This window comes from Aquila chrysaetos, chromosome 9 (genome assembly GCF_900496995.4).
Source record: "Aquila chrysaetos chrysaetos chromosome 9, bAquChr1.4, whole genome shotgun sequence".
Classification (NCBI taxonomy): Eukaryota; Metazoa; Chordata; class Aves; order Accipitriformes; family Accipitridae; genus Aquila; species Aquila chrysaetos.
Window position 1 is genome coordinate 26,773,886 of NC_044012.1, and position 16,395 is coordinate 26,790,280.

At 45.9% G+C, this 16,395-nt stretch overlaps 1 protein-coding gene across 5 annotated transcripts in view; it reads right to left on the minus strand.

The window, feature by feature from the left end:
• Positions 1-588: 588 nt before the first annotated feature.
• SMG5 (SMG5 nonsense mediated mRNA decay factor) overlaps positions 589-16,395 on the minus strand; it is a 30,242-nt gene continuing 14,435 nt past the window's right edge. For 2 of the 5 annotated variants that reach the window (XM_030025376.2, XM_030025377.2), the window contains 15 exons: positions 15,728-15,853; positions 15,204-15,272; positions 13,077-13,285; positions 12,791-12,928; positions 10,993-11,694; positions 7,813-7,982; positions 7,463-7,538; positions 6,596-6,771; positions 5,307-5,465; positions 5,028-5,087; positions 3,931-4,090; positions 3,465-3,555; positions 2,731-2,805; positions 2,244-2,382; positions 589-1,840 (listed from right to left, as the gene is read on the minus strand). In XM_030025376.2, coding sequence (XP_029881236.1) covers positions 1,757-1,840; positions 2,244-2,382; positions 2,731-2,805; positions 3,465-3,555; positions 3,931-4,090; positions 5,028-5,087; positions 5,307-5,465; positions 6,596-6,771; positions 7,463-7,538; positions 7,813-7,982; positions 10,993-11,694; positions 12,791-12,928; positions 13,077-13,285; positions 15,204-15,272; positions 15,728-15,853 — 2,434 coding nt within the window. In that variant the 3' untranslated portion in view covers positions 589-1,756. Of the gene's footprint in view, positions 1,841-2,243; positions 2,383-2,730; positions 2,806-3,464; positions 3,556-3,930; positions 4,091-5,027; positions 5,105-5,306; positions 5,466-6,595; positions 6,772-7,462; positions 7,539-7,812; positions 7,983-10,992; positions 11,695-12,790; positions 12,929-13,076; positions 13,286-15,203; positions 15,273-15,727; positions 15,854-16,395 lie in introns of those variants that run through there. The other 3 variants (XM_041126054.1, XM_041126052.1, XM_041126053.1) reach the window with 3 other exon arrangements.

A 16,395-nucleotide genomic window follows, 5' to 3' on the forward strand; every position in this document is an offset into this window, starting at 1 on the left:
AAAAGGAGAAAAAAAAAGGAGAAAAAAAAAGGAGAAAAAAAAAGGAGAAAAAAAAAGGAGAAAAAAAGGAGAAAAAAAAGAAAAAAGGAGAAAAAAAAAGAAAAAAAGGAGAAAAAAGGAGAAAAAAGGAGAAAAAAGGAGAAAAAAGGAGAAAAAAGGAGAAAAAAGGAGAAAAAAGGAGAAAAAAGGAGAAAAAAGGAGAAAAAAGGAGAAAAAAAGGAGAAAAAAAGAGAGAAAAAAAGGAGAAAAAAAAAGAGGAAAAAAAGGAAAAAAGAAGAAAAAAAAGGAGAAAAAAAAGAGAAAAAAAAGAGAGAAAAAAAAGGAGAAAAAAAGGAAAAAAAAAAGGAGAAAAAAAAGGAGAAAAAAAGGAGGGAAAAAAAGGAGAAAAAAGGAGAAAAAAAAGGAGAAAAAAGGAGAAAAAAAAGGAGAAAAAAAAGGAGAAAAAAAGGAGAAAAAAAGGAGAAAAAAAGGAGAAAAAAAGGAGAAAAAAAGGAGAAAAAAAGGAGAAAAAAAAGGAGAAAAAAAGGAGAAAAAAAAGGAGAAAAAAAAGGAGAAAAAAAGGAGAAAAAAAAGGAGAAAAAAAAGGAGAAAAAAAAGGAGAAAAAAAAGGAGAAAAAAAAAAGAGGCATTGGGTCCTTCGGAGATGTCTGCTCCATCCCAGGGTCACAGCACTCAAGCCAAGTGGTTGAGCCTTATCAGCATTTAAATCCTACACAGCTCTTCTCTCTCTTCCAGCAACTCTGCTGGATTCCATTCCTTTTCTCCAAGGTCTAATGCTGGAAGCAAAGAAGTAGGAGGGACTGCGGAAGGAGGAACAGAGTCCTCTTCACCTCTCTCAAGCAGCCCAGCTAACCTCTTGTTGCTCATGAAGCATGCAGCTTGTAAGGAGAGCAAGGATGTGCACCAAGCCCATCAGGGCACTTCAGACTGCTCTCTTCTTGCAGGCCAACATCCCTTTGCACTGAGCGCACTCCATGGGGGACAGGGAAAGGAAATAAATATGCTTGTTCAAAGAAAAAAAAAATTATATTAAGAGCTTTCCCCCCCTTTTAAATAGCATAATTGTTTCCTTTTCACTCTGACGTTGGAAGAGTATCCAGAACCCCAAAGGAACTCCACTTTTTCTTTTTTTTATTTCTATATTTTTTATATATATAAAAAACTAAGAATTAAAAGGGAAAAACCCTTGAAAAATAATTAATTCAAAGGAGGGGAATTAAAAAAAAAAAAAAAAAAAAAGAATAATATCTGCTTTCCTGTCACCAGATTGCCAAACAAGAGCTAAACACTCTTTGGATCTTCTTTCCCAAGCTAGGAGGGCCCCATTTCTGCTGCGCTGGTTTGGTTTCTTTTAAGTAAAGTCCACGCTTTAGAAGCTGCCTGCCCATTTCAGATGACCAAGCAAGCTTTGGGGAGGAATGAGGGGGGAATGAATGACTGCCCGTCTCTCGCCCATCTCTGCCGACTGGGAGAAGGGCAGAGCTCTGCCTCGGCCATGCCGAGGTGCCTCTCTCTTCTCAGAGCAGTTGGCGCCGTCGGAGATGTACAGCCGTCTGGTTGGGATACAGGTGGAGGGTGTCTGTGTGCGTGCCCAAATTGGATTTTTTTTTTTTTTTTTGGTAGATATTTTTGTTATTGTTGCTGCTGCTGCTTCTTCGTGTCTAAGTGTCACCCGGATTTTTGTTTCCTTTGTTCAGACGCTGCACGTTCCAAGAGGGAGAGAGAAAGGTACACCAACCCGATGCCTTTCTGAACATCAGCCCATCTCTTTCCACTGCTTGTAGAACTCCAGAACATTTTTTATTTCTACACTGGCATTGGTGGCTGCCTGGATGGCAGACTGCAAGCAAGCAGAGACAAAACAGGTTATTTTTTTCTTGCCCTGTCAAGAAGACTGCCCTTCACAACTTGGAGATTCTCAGACAGAGTCTGTCATAGCTAAAAGGCCCAATTCTCCTTCATGCTAAAGTTGCTCTGGCATGAGAGGCTTGCACAGACATGGAAATTACTTCTCCCACCTCCCCCAGCATACTTTGCACCACAAAAGCATGACAAATCAAGGGGCCTTCAAGGAAGCAGGAATCACGACTTATAAACTACATTTGGGAAATCCAGGATAGTTATTACCCAAGGCAGAAAAAAAAAAACCCCAAAAACAAAACCAAAAAAACCTCTTGCCAATCAACCAGATTTTAATCTTGCTAGGAAGCAGAAAGGCTCAGTTCAGCCAAAGAGCTACTGACCTGCATGGGCGCTGAGAATGTGCTTGGGTCCTCCAGCTGAAAGCCCGTGATGATGGTGACCATTCCTGTGGTGTCATCCTCTCCACTTCCTTGGGACACTGTCAGTTGTTTGCAGCTGTCCAGTATTTTATAGAGATTCCTGTCAGACAGATGCAACAAAAAAGAAACAGAGGGCAAAGTCAGAGGAAAGGCCACTTGTTTGTGCAAACAGTTTCATATATGCTCAGGAGGACATGTGGAAAGCAGGACTGTTTCTCTGTTGCCTGTTGAGGGCTTTTCCGAGACCCTGCTTAGCACCAAGTGTTTGGTGCTATGCAAGATGCACAGATGGATGCCCTAACACTCTCTCTAGGGAATCTTCTAATTACTCATATTGGAGCACCAAATCAAGCAAGCTGCATGATGGGTCGCAGTGCTAACACCTCTCCCCAAAGCCAGCTGCCTGCTGGGAATCGGGCTCGGACATCTCCAGATGCTATAATCTCACCAGGCATCTAAATCTTGTCTCTTCAGTTTATGTCTCTCAAAGCTTTTCCCAACATCCTTCTGGCAACGAATGTACCTAAGGAAAGATCAGAGTTACTGAGCTCACACGGAGACCATCACACAGACTGAAGTTAATGCTCTACAGCAGGTCCACCAGTTGCTGCAGGACCCTTTCACAATGCTGGCTTTTATCAACCAAAATAACACCCAAAGGCCTGCCCAAGGAATCCCCTGTGAAATCCCTTAGATCACTTTCCCTGTCTCATCACCATCGCTGTGTGCAGGTCACAACAACACAAGCATTTCAAAGCCCACCAGCCCTGATACAGGCCTTGAAGATGCAGTTTGTCTTCACAGAAGCACAGCTGTTTGTCCTTCTACAGCTAACCTGGGCCATAATGCAGTACAGCTCTTCCAGCACTCCTAGTGCATCAGTAAAAGGTACTGCTCAGTTTTATACACTGATAAAGAAATGCAACTCCCTCCCTTCCTCAGAAGCAGCTGCATTTCACGGCTGAGCAGCAACTACAAGCACATCTGGAGAACCAGCTGCCAAATCTGTTACTTCACCACCTTCCCTCTCGCCAAGTGCATTCCTGAGGCCTGGCTTTCCCTTGGCCCACTCACTCTGCTCCAAGGGATGCACAGCCTTTTCCCACCATTGACATTTTCTCCCACCCCAAAATACACCCATTCCAAAAGCAAGGGCAAATTGCATCACTCTCCTACTCTCACCTGTTTCCCTTTTTAAATTCTGCCTCCAGATACCGGATGCTGTCCCGAGCACCTGCGTTCTCCTTTTTCAGGAAGTCTAAGCCATCGATCACTAACAGGAAAAAAAAAAGAAAAAACATCTGGCTTACAGCTATACTTCTGCAAACTAATCCAGATGTGTCAAGAATTCCTCATCCCACTGAACTGTCTCTGATGCATGGCAGCAGTGGCTGCCACAAGAGGCAGAAGAAGTGGAGGGTGATCAGGGCCTCTCTCCTTCCAGCTATTCTTCGATAACTTTGTTAGATTCCAAGCATGGGCCACACATAAAACAGGCCCCAAAAGCGACATGTGGAAATGGTGTTTCAGCTGCTCCAGCTGAAGTAAAGGACAACAGCAGCAGGAGAGAAAGCCGCCACCTTGGCCCACAGGGCCTCCTAGCAAGGAGGGAAGGCAGGCTCAGTTATTTGACATGGAGTCCCCATACCTGTTCGAGGGATGATGATTATGAACCTCCCGCTGGTGGCCAGCTGCTTGACAACAGCCAGGTGCTGGCAGAGAGCCTGGGTGTCCGGGACAAGATAAGGAGACATGGCTGACTGTGCTTTGGGCTGCTGGAGACTTCCCTCCAGCTGAGAAACCTCCAGCTGAAAACACACACATGCAGAGACACTTGCTTCACATTTATGCTGAAACAAACAATCAAACAGGGCAAGACTCACCCTGCAAAGCTCCACCAAGCCCTTCTAACCTCCCAGCTCATGGAGGAGAGGACATGGTTTAGTTTAGTGGCCATGGCGGTGTTAGGTTGACAGTTGGACTCGATCTTAAAGGCCTTTTCCAACCTAAACAATTCTATGATTCTATGGATGCAGTCGGTAGGTCAGAGGGAGGTGATTGTCCCACTCTGCGCTGGACTGGTGCGGCCCCACCTCGAGTACTGTGTGCAGTTTTGGGCACCTCAATACAAGAAGGACATCAAACCATTAGAGTGTGTCCAGAGGAGGGTGACCAAGACGGTGAAAGGTCTAGAGGGCAACACTTATGAGGAGTGGCTGAGGTCACCTGGCTTGTTCAACTTGGAGAAGAGAAGCCTGAGGGGTGACCTAATTGCTGAGGGGTGACTTCATCACAGTCTACAAGTGCCTCAAGGGGGGCAGCAGAGGGAGAGGTGCTGATCTCTTCTCTCTGGTGACCAGTGATAGGACACAAGGAAACAGAATGAAGCTGCATCAGGGGAAGTGCAGACTGACATTAGGAAACAGTTCTTCACTGAGAAGTGGGTCAGTCACTGGAACAGGTTCCCCAGGGAAGTGGTCACGGCACCAAGCCTGTCAAGGAGTGTCTGGACAATGCTCTTAGGCATATGGTTTAGTTTTAGATAGCCCTGCGAGGAGCAGGGAGTTGGACTTGATGATCCCTATGGGTCCTTTCCAACTTGAGATATTCTATGATTCTGTCTTTGCAGAACGGACTTACTGCCTCTGTGTGGGATGGGAGCAGAGAGCTCCCCCTTCCTTTCCTAGTTTCAGACATTTCAGCCACTACTCTGCCAGTTTTCAGGCTGGAACCAGCATCTCCTACCTGCAGTCGAAGCTGAGCCATATCTCTCATTAGCCTGTTCCGACGAGCTTCCTCTGCAGCCTAGTTACAAAAACAAACTTCCATATCAGTTAGCAGGAAAGACACACGCTGACACTAGCACATGCTTCCAGAAACAGGGTGAAAAGGGGATACCTGAGTAGCTTTAAGGAGCAAAACTTTCACCTCCCACCAAAGATCTGTGATTATAGTTACAACCTAATAGTAACCTACAGGAAATTCTGCAAAGTACAGAGAATTAGTCCACCTCTGCCAACTCACCATGTGAAACTGGGCTTGGGCCTGGTGCAGCAAGTTGTCTTGCTCTGACTGTGCTATGCTGATGAAGATCCCAAGCTCTGAGTTGAACTGCAGGATGCTGCCTTGCAAGTGGGTAATGAAGTGGCCAAAGCTCCGAATGCAGCAAATCCGAACAACAGACTGCAAAGAAGCAGACAGACAATCACCAGCCATGTCTCCCCATGGGAGTCATAGCCTGAGTCAGTTCTGACCCTGCAGCTAGCTCATGCTTTTGGAAAAGGCAGGAATTGCTATTAAAAAAGATCCAAAGGAAACATTTCTGATGGAAATGTGCTTCTGAAGACAAAGACTGCAGGAGACGGCTGCAGGAAAGCCTACATTTGGCCAGAAGGCTTTGAAGTGCTTGCAGTCCGGGGTTCCCCAACTCAAGAAAACCTCAGAAAACATCAACAGGCTCTCCCCCATAAATCTCTGCTCAAGCCCTCAGTGCTGGGAAAAGGAATCAAATAAAACAACAATCTATATCTGATTTTGGGGCAGGCACTACTCTCGGCTGGGCTGCTGAGCAAAGACAGCAAAAGGTGAGCTCACATGGGATGTGAGATTGCTGCACTTTGCTCCAGCTGTCCCAGCAACTTGAGATGACATTCAAGACCTCAGCCGGCTGGACTGTGATTTAACAAACATGGGTCCCACGTCACGCATCAGAGCAGTGCCCTCAAATTGAGGCAGAAGATGTTTATGTATTCCCCACTCCAAATGAAGTGGGTTGGCCTAGCAAGGCAAGACAGGAGAACAATTGCCTTTTTCTGCACACCTCCACTACCCAGAAATGATCACCTTGGCCCTCTCTGCTTAGGAAAACAGACAGAAGTGCTCTACAAGGGCAGAGAGTGCCACATGAAGTGAGATTTCAGAGACTTTTGCATTTACTAGAGAAGGATCACAGGAAGTATCCTGCAGCTCCAACCAAATTCCCTTCATTCAAGGTAGGGCAAAGATAACAACTCTTCTGCCCAGCCAGGGAGGTCAGGAGACTTCATGCAGCAAAGCTGTCAACATGTGACACTGCTTCCTTTCATGATGACTCTGACAGGGAAGGGAAGGCAAGGCAATTTTTTGAACACTGATTTTTGGATAGACAGATGACTGCAGCAACCACCAATAACATGAACCCACCTCAGACTCAAAAGTTTGGGGTCTTTTTTGGCAAGAAAGAACTAGATGATCATCTGCACAGCTAAGACAGGCTGCATCTCCAGAAAGGGAAATGCAGCTTGTGCCAAGATTCAGGATCTACCCTGACTCACCTCCTCAACTGCTGAGAAAATGGGCCGGTCCTGCTCAAAGTTAAACCTCTTGTGTGCATTTTTCAGAGGGGGAAGATTTCGCAAGGCCACATCTTCTGGTAGCAGCAAGTTGGCTTTCAGGTCTGGGAGCTCAGCACCACTCAGAATGTCCTTGACTTCATTACATAGGGCCAGCCCTGGAGAGGATGGAGGGGAAGCACAGCAATATATGGTGACTTATGTGGGGACAAAGAAGAAAGCTGCTTTAAGGCACACAATCTGTAATGATCAAGGGCAGAGGTTTTACATTACACATGTACTGTGAGCATGTGTTGAAGGAGGAACAAAAAGGCCACCCATAATATAGAGAGTAACTGTCCCAAACAACCTCCTCGGGGCACCATTTCAGAAAACCTGTAGTTAGCTAAAGGTTAGCTTTCCCATTTGTTCCAACAGACAAGCATCCCTGTTTGAACTATGCTTCTCATGAACCACGGGGATCTTTAGGCTGAGGTACAGGGCACATCACAAGCATTTGGAGCTTCAAAACTAGTTTCCATGACTGCCATGACAAAATCATACCCTTACTTTCGGTCTTGACAGTTAATTCCAATCAGGTTGGCCACACACAGACTTCACATACACAGGTGTGAGTGTTGCAGTATATTCTCAGCCATATATAATGTATTAATAGAACTAAAGTCTACAGGACAGTATTTAGCTGGAATGGTGTTTAAACACACAACACATGCACAATGTCGCTTCCCATTGTGCTCATACACAAACTGCTACTGGCAAATGTCTCAGCCTGGGATCTATCATACACCATAGAAATCACTGATGACTAGGCTTGCTGAAACATTACATTGCCACTTCGTTCTCCAGTACCTGATTCCTGCAGGTCTGCAGCAGAAGGCAGAAGGTTCAGGAGCACAGACAGCCTGTTCCACAGGCTCTGAGAGCTCTGCAGGAACAAAACACAAAAGGCCACAGAAAATGTCAAGTCATGTGTACGTAATAACCAGGCCGCTTGGGTTTTCCAGCATCTTTCACAGACCTCAGAAGAGTAAACTTCAAAACACTTCTTAGGTCAAGATTACCTTAATTCAGCTGGCTGGGTATTTAACATCATCTTCTATCTAGGACTGGGGACAGTAGCTTCAATATCCCCTTAACATCCCATCCCAGGGGAACAGAACAGACACAGCCTTGGACCAAACACCAAGCACAGTTCCCACCTGAGCACACATGATGATGAGGTCCGTGTTTGTCCTCAGCCAGTCCAGGAACACCTTGACAGTGAGAAGCAGCCCTTCGTTGGTCACAATCTCTAGCTTCTCCTGAAGGGACCGCTCATTCCTGCAGGATTTGTTACTTGAAATGCTTTCTTCAGAGTCAGACACATCATCTGGAAAAGGAAGGCAAAAGCAGGATGGCAGGCATTAAACCCCTTGAGAAGTCAAGCCCTACTGGTATGAGAACAGCACTGGCTTGGTAAGAGTTGAATTGAACTTATCAGTGCCTCCATACATCCTCACAAAACCAGTTCCCTGTCCCCTATGCTGCTGATAAGAGTGTATCACTGTTGCATTTTCTTCTTCGTTGGGAGAAGATTGCTAAAATCTCCCTGTGAAGGTTTGACAATGCCTTAAGCCCTGCAGCAGCCTCTGAGATGCTCACTAACAGAGCAGGGGGAAGCAGCATGTGCCGGCACAAGGACCTTATCATTTACTGCAGAGAACAGGGTCAGCAATCACTGTTTAGGTCAACGTGCACCAATCTTCAGGCTATGCAAGAGAAGAAAATGGTAGGGCTATTTTATGACCCAGGGTCCAAGTGATTTTAAATACTGAATATGCTTTGCGGTAATTCTACAGAGCTGAGGATCTCAAAGCCACTGCCAATGAAATTGCACGCTAGCTACATGAGTGACCCGAGGTCAAGGTAGCAGCAAGCCAGGAATGAACGATGCATTTTACTACAGTCCCTTATCTATCTGGACTTGTGCAAACCATTTGACATTGTCCCACACAACATCCTTGTCTCTAAATTAGAGAGACATGGATTTGACAGATGGACCACTCAGTGGATAAGGAACTGGCTGGATGGTTGCACTCAAAGACTTGTGGTCAATGGCTCGATGTCCAAGTGGAGACCTGTGATGAGTGGTGTTCCTCAGGGGCTGGTATTGGGACCGGCACTGTTTAACATCTTTGTTGGCGACATGGACAGCGGGATTGAGCGCACCCTCAGCAAGTTTGCCGACAACACCAAGCTCTGTGGTGTGGTTGACACGCTGAGGGAAGGGATGCCATCCAGAGGGACCCTGACAGGCTTGAGAGGTGGGCCTGTGCGAACCTCATGAAGTTCAACAAGGCCAAGTGCAAGGTCCTGCACATGGGTCGGGCAATCCAAGCACAAATACAGGCTGGGCAATGAGTGGATTGAGAGCAGCCTGGAGCAGAAGGACTTGGGAGTGTTGGTTGATGAGAAGCTCAACATGACTCGGTGATGTGTGTTTGCAGCCCAGAAAGCCAACCGTATCATGGGCTGCATCAAAAGAAGTGTGACCAGCAGGTTGAGGCATGCAATTCTCCCCATCTACTCCTCTCGTGAGACCCCACTTCGAGTACTGTGTTCAGCTCTGGGGCCCCCCCAACATAAGAAGGACATGGACCTGTTGGAATGAGTCCAGAGGAGGGCCATGAAGACGATCAGAGGGCTGGAGCACCTCTCCTATGAAGTCAGGCTGAGAGAGCTGGGGTTATTCAGCCTGGAGAAAAGAAGGCTCCAGGAAGACCTTACAGCAGCCTTCCACTACCTAAAGGTGGCCTACAAGAAAGCTGGAGAGGGACTTTTTACAAGGGCATGTAATGATAGGACAAGGAGTAATGGCTTTAAACTGAAAGAGGGTAGATTTAGATTAGATGTGAGGAAGAAGTTCTTCACAGCGAGGGTGGTGAGGCACTGGAACAGATTGCCCAGAGAGGCTGTGGATGCCCCCTCTCTGTAAAGTGTTCAAGGCTAGGTTGGACAGGGCTTCTTTGAGCAGCCTGGTCTAGTGGAAGGTGTCCCTGCCCATGGCAGGGGGGTTGGAACTAGATGATCTTTAAGTTCCCTTCCAACCCAAACCATGCTATGATTCTATGATTTTAATTGCACCGTCATTTCTGCCTATTAGCACAGCAATTATCATTCAATAAACCCTCAGGATCAAAAGGGAGGAAGTAACTTATTCAGAAACCACCCCTGATAGAGTGTTAAGACCACTAAATAGCTCAAGTTTCGAAACAGCACAGCTGAAGCAAGGAGAGCTCAAAGCTCAAAATCACATGGGTTAATTCATTCAACCTGGCTCAATCAACCTCTCATTTTCTACATCTATAAAGGTATCATGGCCACACTTTTCAAATACGTTCCTGGAGCTGCAGCATCTGGGTAACCCATTGAAAGAAAATGTTAAACAGACCAAAAAACATTTGTTTCTTCCTTAACCCTCACCTCTTTCAAGTGGCTATGAAGCAATGCCGGGAGCCAGTAAACATTAACATGATCTAATACTCCCACTTCAAATCCTGGCCCAGGCAAAGCCTGAATCTTGCCAGTCTGCAGGCCCATTGAATTTGGCAGCATGATGCAAAAATGTTTCTTTGCTCCAGGGAAGCTGGGAGGAATGACAAACAAGACCGAACAGGCCCATGTGGTTTTATCTGAAATACAAACAACTCCCTGTAGTGCATCACATCTCCCTTTCAAGCTGTTTTTTCCCAGAACATTACTCAGTTGTGTAAGTTGCATGGTAATAGAGACATTGCAGCTCCACCTGCTGTGCATCTGCAGTTTGGTTCAACCCTGAGCACTCAGCAAGCCAGTGTTCAGAAGGTCACAGAAAGAGGCCCTCAACTCCTCTCGCATGCACCTAGGTCACATCTTACAGACAAGCTCCTATGAGAGCTTTGCAGAGTTGACAATCTGCCATCTCATGGAGAACTTCCTGGACTGCATCTGCACTGTCCATCACCAGAAGCACTAGTAAGTGTCTGATTACAGAGATTTCACATGGGAAAAAGGAATACAATCCAAATTTTTAATACCTGCTGGAATTATCTTCTGTATTATCAGAGCTGCTCAGCATTTAGCTGGTTGAGCAGAACAATAGATAACCCTGACCAGCTGCAGGTGTTTCCTTTGCTCAGCACACATATTCCTGGATGTCAGGCAGTAAGAGTAAAGCTCCTTCAGGAAACACCCAGCCCAACACCTGCCCAGTACTTGGGCAACCTGCTCTTCCAAACCTGGCCGAAGGAGAACTTGCACCATGAGAAGGGGTGGGTTTTAGCAAACAGACTCCTACAGCTTGCAGTTTTCTACACAGAACTGCAACAACAAATATTTTGAACGAGGTCACTGATCCTTACCTTGCTCCACCAAGCTGGGCTTCTCCAGATCTCCATTGACACATGGCTTACTTTCTATTCCATCCTTCAAGATGGGTGGTTCACTGTTCGGTTTCAGAAGGATGTTGCTGAAAGTGGGAGCCAAGCGAAAGCAGCGTTTGGTCTGAAACAGCTGGGTGGACATGGCCTGGAGATTACTGGCTATGCTTGCGTCATTAGTGCTCAGGGAAGCTGGCCCATTGACTGCTGGATCCGGAGCCTCAGTTTTAGAGATGCTTGGGCCCTTGGAGTCCCCCAGCCCACTGCCATCCACACAGTTTTTTAAGGCTTCTTTGGGCCCGCTTTTGCCTTGGCCGCTTCCATCCTCACCTGGCTCATCCTCCATGTCCTCCAAGTCGGACCGAGATTCTTGGCTGTTCATGTCAGAGTCCGTCTCCACATCAAAAGCAGCTTCTGCTTCCTCATCACTCTTCTCTGAGCCACTTTCTGAGCCATCACTGCCCTTTATGGAGCCCTGGCTGGAGTCAGAGTCAAAGCCCTCGCTCAGGTCACTCTCATCCACCTTCTGGGGGTGGCGGCGGCGGCGCAAACAGGAAAGGCGGGAGTATTTCTTGCTTTTCTTGCAGTCATTCTTCCTTTGTTCCTCACTGGGCTGATGATTGGCCAAGTCAGCTTCAGTTTCCTTCTCAATCGAGTTCAATGGCTCCCGCGGCTCCTGGTCATCTGCAGGCATTTGAAATGAGACCACAAGTTAAGAAAGTCCCAATGTGTCACACAAGCTGCTTGCCAGCCCTGAGCCTGGGGAAACAGTAGTGCAATTTCAGCCATCACTTCTATTAGTGTCTTTAACCAGAGAACAAGTAATGGCAACCCTAGAAGAATGAATCATTTTCTAAAAGGCATCCAGAAAGACTTGGGAAGCCTGGATTCCTACTGTCCAAGCTGTGCTGCTCCATTATCAGGCAGCCTCAATGCTGAATGCTGCTAGACCAGCACAAAATACACAGTTGAATCTTAAATCTTTTCCCCAGCTTTCTACAGTCTGAGAGCCAAGTGACCCCCCCAAGCAGGGCAAGGGCACATGCCAGTCAGCTTCATTAAACCAGTCACTCCACCCTGTAACTAGACTGAGTTGACCTAATCCCCTCCTTGACCAACATGCTCACAGCCTTTCCAGCAGCCCTATGTCACCCTGACAGCTTCAAAACCTATGCAGGGGAAGAGTCATTCATTGATGCTTTTGACCAGGAAAACTCTAGGCTTGCGCTCTGTGAAATATTACAAATCAACTGTTTGCAGGGGAAAGATTCAGCAGTTTCACTCTCTGCTCAACAGGATCTCCCAGAAGCTAACCATCTATTTTTGTTTGAGCAGAGATGAGGTATGCTGAGCAGGGCCTCCCTCCCTTAGACACAGCTGTGCCCAGGTGTTTCACCTGAGATCATCTCCTCAGTGGAGGAGAAGAGAGTCCAGTAAATAACAGCAAATAGAGAGACAGAAGATAAGGAGCACACATTGGGGTAAACAGATGATGAATGAGCTGCCAAGAGATAGAGAAATATAACTCCTTACAGCAAGGAAAGCAAAATTTTCATCCTGTGATGATTCTGATACTCACAGAGAGCATCTAGAGTGGAGACTCTCTGCAGATTACGCATCTTTGGGGATTTCAGCCAGTCAAAGATCAAGATGTCTCTAACACCACTCAGGCACTACACTACAAAACCCATGCCCAGGAGATTTAGGGAAGAAAAGTAAAAGCCAGCCCTATAGGCAGGCAGCTGGGAAGACCCCACTTATACTGTCTCTGTTCTCTTACCTGTGCCATCACTCTGAAAGGCTGGGACTGGATTTTCCCCTTCTTCTAGCTCTGCCTGCAGGCGAATATTGACGTGATTTATCAGGTGAGAGAAGAGGGCCAGCGTGAAAGCGATGGCTGCACTGTACTGCTTTGAACCTGCATGCAATAAGACAGTGTAATGAGGTGGAGGAGACTGACCACTAGTCCAGAACATGAATGCCAATTAAGACAACATCTTCAGCCTAACTGGACTCCTGAATGTTAATCACTAAATTTCTGAATGGCTGAATAAAGCACTGGTTACCTGCCCTCTTGAGGCTGTGAACACTCATAAGGCAGATGATCACCATGCGAAAGATCAGGAGATCAGGAAGGAAGGAGTAGCCACTCTCATACTCTTCTTCATCTTCACTAGTTGAGCTCAGATTAGGAGGAGAGGGCAGGTAGAACAAGCACAGGTTGAAATCCTCCAGCACAGACTGGCAGAGAGACGTCAGCTCAGAATCCAAAGAGCTTAACAAAAGGAAGAAATAAACAATTATTATTCAAGACTCAAGCTCCTGGCAATGGAAACGGAAGCAAAACTGGCAGTTAGGCTATCCTTTAGCACTAGACAGGATGAAGCACCAGGGAATATACTGCAGGCAACGACAGCTATGGGAAGCAAATGAAATTAATCAGGTTTTGTTTTCCTCTCCAAAGCTGCTAAATTAAAGACAAATGGTAACCACAGCATCTCCCTTCGAAGAGATGGGTCACCAAAAAATATATGACTTCTTCCCTCGGAGCTCAGGCAGTAGCCATCAAGATACACAGGGCACTTCAAAGCTAAAGGTAGCAAAAGTTTCAGATCCACTGCTCAGTTAAAGGATGACAACGCAGCACGCAAACTGGGGACTCAAGTTTTCCTCCTCCCATGTCTCTAACTTGCAGCCCTGTAAGAGTATTCCAAAATCCTCTGTAGCTCTTAGCTACTTCAAAGGAAGCACTCACAGTATTCAGTGTAACCGGTGATGGGAGTCTCCTAGTTACAGAATAAACCTGTCTGCAAAACATCTAGCAAATCCTTTTCAGGGGGCAATGTGCTTGGGAAATGGAAGTAATTTCCAATTTTGTTATGCGCTAAATAAGTGTTAAACGGATATCAAATCAGCCTGGAAGTTCCACTCTGGTATAAGTCAGTATCTGAAAGCTAATCCCATACTGGGCTGCATTAGCAACCACACAGCCAGCAGGTTGAGGAAAATTATTATCCCTCTCTATTTGGCATTCACAAGATGGCATGTGGAGTACAGCATCCAATCTTGGGGTCCCCAGTACAAAAAAACCCAACCAAACAAAAAGACACTGACAAACTGGACTTCGGGGGAATAGAGAACATGACGTATGAGAAGAGGCAAAGAGAACAGAATTTGTTCAGCCTGAAAGAAAGAAGGCTCGGGGGGTATAACATTCTGTTTTCAGGTGCCAAATAGGTGGTTACAGAGGACTAAGAAAGACTCCTCTCAGTGGTGCATAGCAAAAGGAAGGGAGGCAATGGGTACAAGCTGCAGAAAAGGAAAATGAGACTAGATGCAAGGAAAAAAAAATTTCCACAGTGAAGGCAGTCAAACACTGGAAGGGGGACCACAGAAATGTCAGATCTCTGTCCCTAGATCCATTCAAAACTCAGCTGGATGAAGCTCTGAGCAACCTCATCCGACTTCACATTTTAATCTACCTTCACAGCGGACCCTACTTTGGGGGAGGACTGGACCCCTAGAAGGTCCCTTCCAACATAAACTATTCCACGATGAGTTTAACTGTAGCCTGTGTATAAGCCCTTTAAAACACCTGCTCTATTTCAAGCAGTAAGAGGTTTATTTACAATCACCTGAAAGGCTCCTAGCAGAGACAGAGAAAATCCAAGGAAAAAAAAAAAAAAAAAAAAATCACACAGCTGTACAAAGCTTTCCATTTATTCTAACATGAACAGGTTATGCTATTTGTTTCTCCAAACAAGGTATTTGGTTACAGATTTCCAAATGCAATGAACAGCCCTGCACACATACAGACGGTGACTCTTTGCTGTCCTGTCAGCCTAAATCCAGTCCTTGCCAGGAAAAAGCATTTGATGACTGAACAGGGCAAGAAAACACAGAAGGCATAGTACAGCACAGAGATGAGCTGCAAGGCTCCAGAGTTCAACATTCACTCAGCTACTGGCTTGATTTAGCCAGAGTTGCAAAGTATTTAATCCTTTGGTATTTCAGCCTCCCTTGGACAACAATCTTCTTCACTCTCCCTGCAAGGTTAGAAGACTAAAGTCTTGGACCTTTTGGCAGAAAGCCTCAGCACAGGCACTGTTGTCCTATGTGGAACAGTCTCTTCCAATTCTGAATGCCTGCTACTGTGAGTTATCAATAGAAGATATTATCTGCCGTAACCTTACCTGCTCTTTGGCTGCAAAAGACTCTGCAGGTACATAAAGCTCACCAGCAACCTCTTAATGTCTTTGCCTCTAAAAAGATTGAGAAGAAAACACTGTAAAGCAGGTACCCTGTCACAGAGATGGAGTAGACTAACAAACCTCTATAAACAGGTAAATCGGGTTTCAATTGAAACCTACATTCTGATGAAACTGGAGAAAAAAAAGACAGCTTATACACTTCTAACTTTCACCAATATACCTCAACCGTCACAAACAGTCACCAGCTCCAGGGGAGAGTAAGAAAATCTCTCACCTCAAACTCTACACCTAGCCAACATTTAGCTTTTCTCCTGAAATTATGACCTGAGAGATCAAGAATGGGATCTAGACTGGGGCTCTCAAAATTCTGGGAACAGTCACTGCCTCAAATGGGCCATGTACCAGTTCCCACTTCCCAGAAAGACACTACTCTCAACCCAGAGGATGACACTGGTGGCATTGCAAACCCTCAGCCTGCACCCCTCTCCTTTTCTTTTCCCTCTTACCGCTTCTTGCTTGGAGACAACTTCCTGGTTTCACATTTCTTCAACTGATGATACATTTTGGCTGCTTTGTCATACAGCCGCTTCAGGTTCCCATAGGCACCTTCAAAGGACACTTCAGACTGGATACTGAGATACCAAAATAGAACACATCAAAAGTTATTTTGCCACATTTTATGGCTTTAATTCACTAGAAAGTTATTCAGGCATCTAAGCATGAAGACAGGTACCTAGTGCTTTTGTTTGAACATGGTGGGATACTTAACTCCCACTGATGTCTTCAAACCCCACTTCAAGGTGCACCACAGCTCCATCTGCAATGTTTACATACCTTTTCAATTCTGTGCCTTAAGGCTGTGTTCAGATAACTGAATTCCACCTACCTCACTAATCAAGGTGCCTCACTCAGCACCTCTACTCCCCATCAAACTTGGCTCTCAAGCACAGGCAGAGGGTCTCAGATGAAACCCTGCCCTCCAAGTGCAGCCCTGCACATGTATTTTAGTGACCAGCATGATGGTTTGGTTTGACCAAGGCTCGCTCTTTTTAGCAGTCCTGCTCAAGGGTGAAATAAACCCACCTCTCTTCCCCCTCCCCTGAAACTCATCTGCTAAAAACAGTCAGAAGTCCATAGTAAAAGAGAAAAGAATCTGGCACCAGCAATCACAGTG